The sequence below is a fragment of the Pseudorasbora parva genome, chromosome 20, assembly GCF_024679245.1.
Source record: "Pseudorasbora parva isolate DD20220531a chromosome 20, ASM2467924v1, whole genome shotgun sequence".
NCBI lineage: Eukaryota > Metazoa > Chordata > Actinopteri > Cypriniformes > Gobionidae > Pseudorasbora > Pseudorasbora parva.
Window position 1 is genome coordinate 25,318,272 of NC_090191.1, and position 13,382 is coordinate 25,331,653.

The 13,382-nt window shown below is 39.6% G+C and overlaps 1 protein-coding gene across 1 annotated transcript in view; it reads left to right on the top strand.

Annotated features, from left to right (window-relative positions):
• pawr (PRKC, apoptosis, WT1, regulator) overlaps positions 1–13,382 on the top strand; it is an 82,309-nt gene that overhangs the window by 66,762 nt on the left and 2,165 nt on the right. Inside the window, exons 4-5 of the mRNA XM_067428653.1 lie at positions 1,291–1,381; positions 4,206–4,310. Of these exons, the coding sequence (XP_067284754.1) occupies positions 1,291–1,381; positions 4,206–4,310 (196 nt within the window). The remainder of the gene's footprint in view (positions 1–1,290; positions 1,382–4,205; positions 4,311–13,382) is intronic.

Sequence of the window (13,382 nt, forward strand, 5' to 3'; positions counted from 1 at the left end):
AGAGGTGGCAGAAACTTCTAAGCACTTACAGGCAGTGTTTATTGGAGGTTATAAAGTTCAAGTTCAAAAGTTCAAGTTCAAAAGTTCAAGTTGACTTTTGGGGGTGGAATCATTTTGTGCATGAATGTTTAGAGGCAATTAGATTTTTTCCCCCCATTAATTTTACATTCTCAGAATCACTCATGTAAACTTTCTATAATAGTTTACTAATGCCTTTGTTTAATCGTTTCAAACTGTTCTTTTCTGCAGCAAATTGTCTTGCAGTTCAAGGAGGTTGAATAATTTTAATATTGCAGATGTACTTAATAGTCAAGCCCCAAACTCACGCCATCGGTCGAGCCAGTGTCTGCCTAATTTTGATGTGTGAAATGTTTAACTTTAAATCTTTGAAAATGTGTGAAATCCCTAAGATTAATCTTTATTTTAAATGCAGTAGTTAATAAATCCACCTCAGACAGGTTCTTGGAAAAAGAAGAAAAACACACACATATATGCCTTTCTGCGATTCTTGCCAGTTCTTTTCCTCCAACTTTTGTGGAATGTACAGGCAGCCCTCGCTAAGAACACTCTGAAGCAAAAAGATGGCCCAATAATTTAATTTCCATTTGAGGGGATCGGCCGAAAGAGTAAAATATTACAAAAGAATTCTCTCCAAGTTCTCCACATATGTAATTATTGAAATAAACCAGGTTAAAATAGGTTCTATATGCATATTCCCAGAGTGTCTGGCATTGGTAGAGAGAGAAAAATGGAAGAAGACAGATATTCTTATTATTTTGTTTCTCCTATTTCTTTGACTAGCTGCACAGCGGTGTCCCAAGGCACAGTCCTGTAGGAAGCAGGTCTGTTCTTCTCACTAATGAAAGCGCATTTCTCCAATGCCTTCTACTGTGCCATAAAAAGGCTTTTTATACTCTAATAATTTACTGCTTCAGTTTTCTTATTTCCGCTCCTATGAAATAAATGATGCACTTTCCAAGCCATTATGTTAGAAAAAGGTTGAAAGGATAAAAAAAATGTGTGAAAAGATGTTTTAGCAAGGCATCATTTGTAACCAGACTGTTGAACAAAAAGGTGCGCACCTGGTATTTTATTTACGCTTTTAAGAAGCGCCTCCATTAGAGGCGTACGGTACCATTGGCAGCGAGTCACAAATGACCCCTTTTAGTTTGTTTTGCACAGTACTTGGCACATTCAAAAAGATTAATTCATTTAGATGTTGGAGCTAAAACAAGTAGCATTGGCATTAGTGATGGTTTTGCACTGAAAATTGTGTTTTTGTGTGTCCAGCGATGAAGACAGACATCGCCATCGACACGGACGGGATGGCAGCAGCACCGCGCCCACAGCCCTGGAGAGAAGGATAGAGGAGCTAGAGAGGGTACGTTTCTGTACGTCCACCAATAAGATGGAACAGCGTGTCTCATCTACAGGTTTTCACAGTCTTGTTTTGCCTTTCATCTGAGGATAAGTCAACATTTCAGTCGGTTTACTTAACGTCAATCCCGAATCAAGTTCTCACAGCGCAGCCCCGACCTTTTCTCTGAAGACAAGTTTTCATGAAACGCCACGAGACCGACCCCAGTGCCACTCTCAAATGTCACCATACTTTCAAACGTAAAACCCACACGTAATCATTGTCACATACTAATATTACATTTTCATTTCAGCATGGGGCCAATATCCAAACCCAGTGAGACCTGATTTTTTTTTAGCACCTTATCTTGCAGCGGCTTCATATATCTCTCAGCATGTCAGCACTGTAATAACCTTCAACTTAATTGGCTTCAGATTTTTCACACAACAAATTCACAGCGAATACTAGATTTTAAGATTATTTTTTTCTTAAACCTAGAGATCAGGCCCTACACGAGAGGTGCCGTTTTATAGTCATGCATCATACAGTCATAAATATTAATGTCTTTGAGAGGATGTCGGAACATATGCTCTTACATCTAGGTCCGACTGAGGATGCGTGTTTGTAACAGGAAGGATTGAGAGTTAAGCAAAGTGAAAAGCTGTAAGAGACATGGGCAACACAATGGCTAAATTTCTGTTTTGAATAAAAGGGCACATCCTAACTCTGCCTGACGTGACAAGTTTGTAATGAACGAAAGACAACATTTTGTCTGTCTAAATACTGCACACAAAACTGGCAATACATTGTTATTCATGCTTAAAGTAGTCATGAATTGAGAAATCAAAAAGTCCTTGATCTTTTGAAATATAAGAGTTCATTGTACTGAAAAGTTCCTCAAAGTTTTTATTGAAACCAAGTTGCCAAAACAACTTTCGGATTTTTGGATTTTGTCACGTTATATGGGGGCAACGAAAGATTGAAGATGAGTGCCTACTTCTACATAATTGGTAGCCTGACAAGCCAGACCCACATCAAGATGTTTGGTCTGGAAACTCATCATTGACAGGGCTCAATCTGAGGGGCGGGATAAACGGTTGTCTTTCAAACTCCCTCTGCACGCGATAGGATAGCGCTACACCAACCAGAGCAACGAAGGTGAAACAGAGCTTGACAGCTTGTTGACAGATTAAACATTCGCCGTATCCAAACACATCCTACCTTTTTAAGAATGACTTCAGTGCCGTTCTTTTCTCAGAGAAAAGCTTAAAGGGTAACTAAACCCTAGAACAACTTTTTTTAGTTAATGATCTGCAAGAATGGAGCTTTATTATTATTGTTCATTGAGTCGAGTAAATGTTTTGACAGTTGGGTTTAAAGTGTTTAAATTCTATAATATATGGTGTAAAAACGTCTTAGTGCTGCCCTCTTAAGGTTGAACGGTGGCTACTGCAGTTGAATTTTCCTATTGGACGTTATGGTACTTCGTTACGTAGGTTTGTACTTCCAACGGCTCACTACCACGCCCCTGGCGGGAACTCACAACGCCCCTGGCGCGAGCTCACCACGCCCCTGGTATAAAAGCATCCTGTTTCAGTTCAAAACCTCTGTAGCGAGTCAGGAGTTGTAATTGCGAGTATAGAAAATTATCAGGATAGCATATATTATCATCTAGTTAGCACAGCCATTTGTATAGTTATTTAGATTAATTCGTGTAGCCTAGTTAGTTAATTAGCATAGTTGTTAGTGTAGCATTGTTAGAAGTTCTCTTCACTTGCTTTCAACATCCTAATTAAGAAAATAAAGATAAATAATGCAGTTTTAAGTACATGTTTAGCTTTTCTTCTGATAGTTTTGCCGCCTGTCATGTCTACAGATAATTTTCATACCTCAGACGCTTTCAGACAAACCCTGACACGCAAATGGTTGCCGTGGTAACGAACAACAAATCCGTAACGTGCTAGACTGCTGGTGTATGTAACGTTAGTCTAACTTTTATTTAATGCATGAGGAATATTTAATATGAGGAAATCTGTTGTAATACTAGGCTATTAGATTTGAACTTATTGGTCCTGCGCTTTTTTAGTGGCATTCAGTATAAGGATATGGCTGTTCAGTGTTCATAGATTAGTTATTGATCTCATTCTCTCTTGCGCTGCTGCTTCGCTAGCATGAATGAATGAATGAATGACTACAAACTCTGTGTCTACAGACATTTCACCCTCCTCCGGTCCACTTCAGGTGAAGGTGGTGGAGAAAAGTCCTCTAGTTTAGATGACTGCTCTGTTGCAAAACTACTGTCCTCACTCCAGTCACTATCCATCTTTGCGAGTCTGACAACTGTCAAACAAGTTGTCACTATGGGTCTCAGGTGCACGCCCCCCCCCCGCTCATCCCCGCCCTCGTCTCGTCCCCTCTGTCTCCGCTGGGCTCTGCCCACTTTTGCAGCATTTTTCAAATATTGCCAGAGGGCGGAGTTAGGCTGTGAACAGGGGTTTAGTTACCCTTTAACTCCAAGTCTTCCAGAGTCGCGGTCAAAGCTGATTCGAAAGACTGCTGTTCAACAGTTTCTATGTTTACTAGAAGCACACAAATGCAACTCGATATTGGATCTACACCTATCAAAACGGAGCATTTCATACGATGCATATCATAAGTACTACTCGGCTACCCATCACACATTTGAATTGTAACATTCAGATAAAGGGAGAAAAAAGAATTGTAAATCATACGTTTTTGATGCAAGACACCATGATTAAAGCAGAGTAAAAAAAAAATGCTGTGTAGAGTCGACGCATTGTCAAGGTGCACACAAAGTTTTGAATCTGACATAATTGTGCATTCACAGGAGCTGGCCTTGGAGAGACAGGAGAACGGTCGCATGCTGAAAGCCCATCAAGACAAGGACGAGCTGATCGTTAAGCTGAAGGAAGAGATCGACCTGCTGAACAGGGTGAGAAGCCGAAAGCGGCCTCGTAACAAGCGCACGCCCAGTAATTTTCACCTCCCGTTTGATAACGACATAACCTCTAATAGCGTTGAATAATTGGAAATGACAATTGATAGGCTGCTTGCTTGCACACACTCTAGAGCATTTTACTTTAGCTTACCTCAAACGGGCCAGATGTCTCTCTCAGTACACCCGGTACTTGATTAATCAAAGTATTTAGACGGGTATGAAAGCGAGGCTGTGACAGATAGACTTGTCACGTTTTCAATGGCATCCGTCGTATAAAACGGTATAAAGCCTAGACCACTTATCATTTTCCACAGCTCACATTGTCTGGAGTGTTTTATCTACTGACATTTCTTGGAAAGATTGCAGAACAATCCAAAAACACATTAGATATAAGTACAAGAGATGTATGTCTATCCCTCACAGTCTCTTTCATTCCCTTTAAAAATGGCACTGATGTGACTAAGGTTTATTAGTTATGTCAAGTCACCTTTATTTATGTAGAGCTTTTTACAAATACATATTGCCTCAAAGCAGGTTTACAGTAGTAACAGGAAAATAACGCAAAAAAAATTTGATTAGGCTGGACAGCTTCTCTGAAGAAAACCACAATGTTAGCTAGCTCAGTGCAACTCTCATGCAGCATCAACATGGGCCGATCAGTAATATAGCTGAATATTTAGCATCCCTAGTTAAGCAAGCCAAAGGCAACCGAGGCAAGGAACCAAAACTCGAAAATAAAACCTTGGGAGAAACCAGGCTCCGGCGGGGGGCAAGTGTACGTTTATAATTCAGGCAACATTACGGGGATTCATTGTGGTCATGTCTAGGTGCAGCTCCACAATCCGGTCTGGATATGGCCTGGATTAAACCTTGGGATAAACAGAGAGAGACTAACATTAGCGTAGATACCATTGCCGATGCTGTAAACAAATACATTGGGTGTTTTAGAAAGTGTTCCCGGATTTGGCCGAGCTAGTTAATGCAGCCTAATAGTCATTAAACTGATTTGAATGGAATCCTAGAAATTGATAATATTCTATGTGTGATGTGTTTTTAGTCTGGATTTAGTCTGGAGTGCATTTTTTTCCCTAACAATGCAAGGAAGACTGTACCAAATAGGAGACAGAGCTACCGTAAGCAGTTAATTTTGGTATTCTAATTATAATAGACTGGACATCATTTTGAGTCTGCAATAGATGTGTAGGAGTCCCACTCGAGCTGGGGAGCTAAACAATGTAGTGCTTTGTAAGTAATAAACACGATTTTTAAAAGTATACAATGTTTAATAGGGAGCCAGTGCAGAGTTAACAGAACCGGCTAATATGATCATACTTCCTGGTTCTAGTAAGGACTCCAGCTGATGCGTTTTGGACCAGCAGGAGTTTATTTATTAACCGTGCAGGGCAAGCACCCAGTAGAGCATTACAATAATCTAGTCTTGAGGTCATGAATGCGCAAATTATCCGTTCAAAGTATGTTGTAGTTTAGAAGATGGAAGAATGCAGTTTTACAGATGCTAGAAACTTGGCTTTCAAATGAAACATTGGTATTAAAGTGCACACCCAGTTTTCGAACTGACGACGAGGACTTAAAAGAGGAGCCATGAACTGTTAGACAGTATTCCAGGTTACTACATGTGAAGATTTTGTGTCCAATAATTAAAAAGTCAGTTATTTTCTGAAATTACTAGTCATCTAAAAAAACAAAAATCAGCTCACCTCACCACCTCCGCGCACACATCATTATCTGCACCTGCTCTCAGCAATTTAAGGGGTTTTCTCGCACCTCGGTCAGCTGCGTCACGTCTCATGGGAATGCAGTCCTCCAATGTGTATAACTTTTAAAGAAACGACCTCCAACATGGTACACCAATTAGAAGTAATACGGGATTACCTCATAGAGTTTGACTATTTATTGGCAGGAATAAACTGTAATAAAGTGAATTTAACTTCACTTTATGAGTCTTTAAAGCAGCATAGGTATGAAAAGTGGCAAACGGTACAGTATCCAAAGAGGTAACACACACTCAGTGTCTTCAGAGGTCCAGTCGAGGCGGCACTTTAGCTGAAGATTTGCACAATCTCGGAGCAATCAGCTCCATATTGCAAAGGCGCTCTGTGGCTTAGCTGAAGATTACAATTATCCTTTGCTTTAGGGTAAGAAATGCTGTCAGGTGTCAGAGCGTTTTCCTGGTTTAAGTGCTTAATCTGAGGTGGCCGCTACTGAATTGAGCTAGATAGAAAATTTGATGAACAACATTAAGTGGCAATGTCCCGTCGGGATAGAAATTGATATTTATTTGTATTTCCTTTTCAGTCGTCATAGTGAGTGTACCGGCTTTCCTCATTGTCGTTTTAACCAAAGCTAGAAAGGTAGTGTTTGAAATCAGAGATCTGTCATTGCCAGTGTGAGCGAACCGACCAGACTCGCCAGATGACTGGCCAGCTCGAGACTAAGCAAAGACTTGTATTTATGAGCACAGCGCCAATCAAGTTGCAAGACGGAGCGTTAGGAAGGTCCTTTTTGTGCCGAGGTCAAGGTTTAATAGTATAATTTGACGGATAGTTTAACTCGACATTGTCGTTAACAGTTTTTCCATCACAAACGCATTAACGGTTGATGTGCCAGTTCACGAAAGGTCACCTTTATATATGGAAATGTGCGTGTAACAGTGAAAAGTTGAAGCTGCTCAATTATAGAAACTTGTAAGCAAATGTGTGCCTTTTACAGTGTCTGTATTCACGCAGAGCTGAAAAATTGTAATAATTGCAGTCATTTTTTCCCCCTATTCCGCCTTCACAGCGTGGTGTCAGTGATGGTCTCTTGATGTGTGCGACAGCAAAACAGTGAGATGGCATTGGTTTGTGGCCTTCAATAAGAACTGGATTGTTTGTTTGTGCGTGTGTATGTGGGTGGGTAGGGGGAAAAAAGAACAGAATAATCAGTTGGCAGTCATGTTGACATCGTGTGTTTGGCAATGTAGTTAAAGTGCTTTTGATGGTGTGAAGTGACCAATTGTAGGTATTTGAGGTTGCTTGTTTGATTAGCTGTAGAATATATACCGGTATGTGGGTTGTCCATGATCTATATGGTAGTCGATGCATTAAAAACTGTAATACATATTTATGTTGTGGTTGTGTTTGCATTGTGAAGAATGAAATGGTGTGTATGCGGTGACATTTGTAAATTAGTGTGTAAGAAGTGAATTACTTGGGTGTTAATTTCAGCTGCTTTTCTGTCAATTTAATGCCATTGTATGTAACTTTGAAACAAATCAATAGCATAATTGTAATAGGTCATAAAGCAGGCTTGATTTGGTTTGAAGATGTGTGGTGTAGTGTTTTATCACTACACATTTATTTGCTGTTGAAAATACTGATAATGTTCTATGTGTGACACCACAAATATAGCTGGTGAGGTATAGTTATGAATGGACAATTACATTCAGTGTTATAAAGCACAATTTGGTTGTTATCTGTAGGAATCAGATATGCTGTCCTCTGGTAGTGTTGTTGAACTATGGCAGGGCAGGGGTGTTCAAACGTGGGTTGGTGTCCTGCAGATTTGAATTGTAACTAGGGCTGAACGATTTTGGAAAATAATCTGATTGCGATTTATTTTTTAAGCTCTTTTTTTCTGTATTCAACAAAGATGAGCAATAAATCATTTTATAGAATTGGTGAGAACTTTAGGCACCTCAATCCAATTTCAAATCAATACTTGTTTTTTCTTATTAATTAATCTTTAACTCTTTCCCCGCCAGCGTTTTTAAAAAAAAAGTTGCCAGCCACCGCCAGGGTTTTTGACAATTTTCAGAAAATTGTAATAGCCCATATAATATTTTGCTTTAATGAATATCTGAGCATGCAATATATCAAAATAAAAAGCTGACCCTCTTCATTTAAGCAAAAAACAAAAACAAAAAAAAAACGTTTTATTCTAGCTTCATACATTCCTTTTTTATCAACACTTGAATATGGGTAGGTTTCATTAAAAAAAGCTGAGAAAATCATATTTTTGTGAAAGACTGTTTCCAGATCAGATTCAGAGCGACGATCAAACGCAGATGGAGTAGATCGAGTCCATCAACACTCCTAATGCTTGCACAGCCATGTAGCTCGTCCTGGGTCCACATTTCATTCAGTAAGATTCATATGCTGTTTATTGATGGTTATTTTTCATATGCATATGATTACATGCGATCGCTCGTTTCACTGCGTCTTACTCGCCTGTGTTTTGATCAGGAGATTCAGTACTCTCATTCAGAAGATGCGCAATAGCGCCCCCTAGCATCCGACAGTGAAAACACGGAAAATCGGAAAATTCCGTTATTGGCCTGGAACAAGCGGCAACCATAGATTGTAAAAAAAATATTGACGTAGTGTCCGTGACGTCACCCATAGGATTCCAATAAGCCGTTCTGAAGCTTAAAGTAGAGATGAGCTGGGCGTTGCCATCTTGTGAGCGAGTCATCGCGTGTCACTCCTGGATAACAGAAAATGGGCAAAAAGGCAGAATGTGCGCGGAGCTGAGCTGACCCAATGACTATAGACGACAGATAAATGCCTATCCACCTGTAACCACGCCCTTAATTATGCAGAACTTTAAGGCTTTATATAACGTAAACGAATGAGTTATAAAAAAAAAATTCACCCCCCTCACAGTTGTCATGAGGTTCAAAATTAGCCTTATAGGCCAAAACCACAATTTGTACCAGGCTGTAAACATGTTTTTTTTTCTGCTGTAAAGTTGAGAATTTTAACATGGGACTCAATGTGATTCTGCTCCCTTCTGGAGCCTGTCCCTAGTGGCCACTTAAGGAATTACAGTTTACATTCCTTCCGTATTGGCTTCAAGAGATCGCGTGAGGTTGCCACTTGGCGGCAGAAAAAAAACATGTTTACAGCCTGGTTCAAATTGTGGTTTCGACCTATACGGCTAATTTTGAGCTTCATGACTACTGTGAGATGGGTGAATTTTCATTCACAGTTTTCATTCAACTCATTCGTTTACGTTATATAAAGCCTTAAAGTTCTGCATAATTAAGGGCGTGGTTACAGGTGGATAGCCATTTATCTGCCATCTATAGTCATTGCGTCACTGAAGCTCTGCCCACATCCCGCCTTTTTGCCCATTTTCTGTTATCTGGGAGTGACGCGCTATGACTCGCTCACAAGATGGCAACGCCTAGCTCATCTCTACTTTAAGCTTCAGAACGGCTTATAAGAAACCTATGGGTGAAGTCATGGATACTACGTAGGGCTGGACGATAAAAATTATTGCGATATATTGATATTGAATTATTGTCCAGTCCATATTTTTTTACAGTCTATGGCCTGGAAGCGTTGTCTCAAAAATAACGTAAATTTCCGTGTTTGGCGGGGAAAGAGTTAATAATAAAACTTAAAATATTTTGATTATAAGTACTTTTTAAAATAAATACACATTTAATAAAAAAAAAAATTGCATGTTAAGAATTGTAAATCCATAAACTAATGTATACGGACGCCCTGAACCGCAAAGTAAAAAAAAAATATATATAATTTCGAGAATAAAGTCGTTATATTTTTTTTTGTAGCCTAGAGATACTAGAAATCAAGGGATCAGGCAAAATGACTAGATACAGATTGATGCATTTAAAATACATCCAAAACGAATTTAATGTCTTGTCTTTTTAAAAGTATGAAGGAACATAATGTCAAACTGACATGTAATGTAATGTATTTCATTCGAACAGGTTTTTTATGTATATTTCTGCATTAATTTTTTCACAAGTTCTAAACAAAATTGAGCAGGTAGAACTAAATGAATACATAACATTTTCTGATGTGTAGGCTAAATGTTGTTGAAATATGATCCTCAGAACATGCACCACCATGCAACTATGAGCCGACAAAGCATAATGGTGATGCCACATTTACCATATCATTATGTTAGATGCACAATAGTCACACGTGGCAATAATAACATTAGCTTTAATAACATGACTGCTTAAGGCGGGCGTACACGGTGTGATTTTTGCTGTCGTACGAACTTGCAGACGATTTTTTTCTCTCAGGAGAAATCGCGTGGACATTGTGGGATAATCGTCTTGTTGTGGCTCGCATCGTGTGAGAGGAAATGCAAAACGAGCCGATCACGTTAGGAGCACCTCCCAACCTCACGATCATTTTTAAGCACGTTTAAAAAATCTGCCCGATAAAGAGTCTACCCGATTTTCTCAGTGTATGGCTGTCCCCTATTGTCAAATCATGCACAACCACGTCACATAGGCTTGGTCTATGACTATTATTAGGCTATAGCTCAGCGGCTGCAACCATACAGTGTATACACACACTTTCTCTCTCCCTCTGGTTGTTTCGGTTGAAAGCTTTTCAACAAATCATTTGCACACTTTTTTTTTTTATGTGAAGCTATCAGCAACATTGAAAGCTCCGGTCTCTGTGTTTAATATGGAAGCTCGTGGGATCGCGGCCGGCTCATGGTGCAAACAGTCGTGCCTTGTACCAGCTGATTTAATGCCATGAGCAAATTAACTGACTCGTAGCGTCTGCAATATCTCACGACCTCCCCACTGTCCGAATTCGCCCGCCTTTAGGGAGAGAAATATGACCAAACAGTAAACCACAGCAATAAGCAATTGCTTAATGTAAATGGTCAGTAATAAAATAAGAACTTATAAACAAATAACAACATAAATATACAGATACAAACAGTGCTTTAAGTTAAGGTAGGTTACTGTTTTCCCCTGTTGTTGTTAGTTTTTTTTACATTAATGACAGACAGGAGTGGGTATAGGCTATATTAGGTTGCTTTCACTTTAAGATGTACAGTAAAGCGCAGTCCAATACTGTCACACGTCCCAAACTTTTTTTACACACTGCCAATGTGGAAATTGGCATAATAATGTGTAATTGATGCTTCAAGGGCAATAAGCCTAGAAATAAACACATTCATATACTCACAGAATCTGCAGCCAGTAAGACATCAGTCCGTGTGTCAGTAGCGTATTGAGTTTGGCTTTAATCACTTTTATTAACTTTTTTTTGTGCTATCAGGCATTGCATACTTTTATTTGGTCACTATGCAGGATCTGTCAGCTGAAGAATAAAATCTGTTTTATGCATCTGTGGTAGAATCCGAAAGAGACTCGCGCCAATAACACAAAGGTTATTGGGTGCAATATAAGATGCATGTTAGTCTCATTTGAAGTTATAATACAGCAAACTTGGACTAGAAAGAAAGTACTACAACACCACAGAATAAACAAGCGCGCACACACAGGCCTCTTCCCGTGCTTATATATAATCTTTCGTGCACAACTATCTTAATATGCATCAACCATCTGTGATACTACTTTTCATTGAATCAGAGCTGTGCATTAAACTTTATTACTAGTACATCACATGAACATGTTTTACTTGCCTTGCTTACTACACACACCAGAAGCTCCCTTACTTTATCCAGGCTACTGAATTATTCTTATGACTATTCCACACTTTTCACTTCAATATCCTCACCTCTCCATCACATTCCAGCTCACTATTAGAACACCGCTCTACTTTTAGTCGTACTGCAGGGATTAAACCCAGCGGGTGCTTCTTCTGACCCTTTCATATCAGAGCGCTCATCTTTGTGTGAGTTTGCCGTCTGTTCTCTCGTTTCCTTCCAACGCAAACAGTTTCAAAGCCCGACGCCAACAAATACAGTCTGCTGTATTGTTGCTTGACTGCTGAAAGTTTTACCTAATGCGTCCATCTTGCCCCTTTACTGTAACGTACGCTAATGCCATTCAATATTAATCATTCTCCACAAATAAATACATGAATTCACTGTAAACCAAGCTTCCAGGGACAGATGTAAAAAGTCACACTTAAACTGACTTCACTTTTCAAGAGAAGTGTTCTCTGCAAACACTGCCCCACGAACAGCCCTGAATAATGCCATTGCAGCTCAGCTTCATCCAGTATTTGTGCGCACATTTATCACACTACAACTCGCCACACCACACACAGCATAAGCCTATGCAAAACTAAAGCGCCATTATAAACATCTAAACATGCACATGCACAAGCAGCATTATGCCTATATACAATCCAGTGAGTAAACCTTCAGTCACACTTACTACTCGCTAAAATATCAATCAAACCACATTTTCAATTTTCGATCTCTCAATGTCATCTTTCAGTAAACAGGATGTTACTATAGATTTGGATGCACCACACCGCCTCCGTATACCTCCCTTTTTCCACACACCCTGCTGTTGACTTGGCTGATGAACTTCAGAATGCAGTCTGTGATGAAATCTTCACCGCTTGCATGTAATTGACCTAAACGCTCTAGTCCGTGTCTCTGCCGGAATAGCATTTACAACGACAGAGGAAATACTTAAACTCCACTCTCTACGCAATGTTGTCATTACTCGCTTGTCGTTACTCGTTTTTCCCGAGTGTACGAGCTGTTAGTTATTTCCTTGTAAAAACTACATCTGACAGCTATTATAATAATCTCTATAATCTCTTTTTTTCCCCAGGTAAAACACCTGCTGCTTTCCGTAGTTGTGCACGTAGCCTACAATTCAACATCATTTTACCCTGTTTTCAACTCTCCAAAAAGTAATTCTGCCAACTGCCCTTCATCATTACTGACCGATGAAACTTTCTTGTGAGATCTTTTGACAAGGAGATTGCAATTATTATTCCTGCTCCGGCAAACGGCACGACACCCAACACAGAGATGCTATCCGTTTTAACTTCGCTCTCAAATGGCAACGGAGCATAAAATGTCAGCCAATAAATAATTGCCATGATAGCGGTTTCCAACTAACCTTACAACTAAAACCTTAGCAAATAAAGCAGCGTTTCCGTCCCATGTGTTCAAGTAAACAAAATCGTCCCTTCTTGCGAAATTGCGTTAAATATCCGTTATTAAATATATGGAAGTTGCTGCCATCGAGGAACAACCACTGGCTTTTTTCACACATCATAAATGATGCAATGATGACTTATCTTATCATGCGAGACGCTTCCAGGAGGTCATTACCTGATTATTCTGACGTCAGACTTT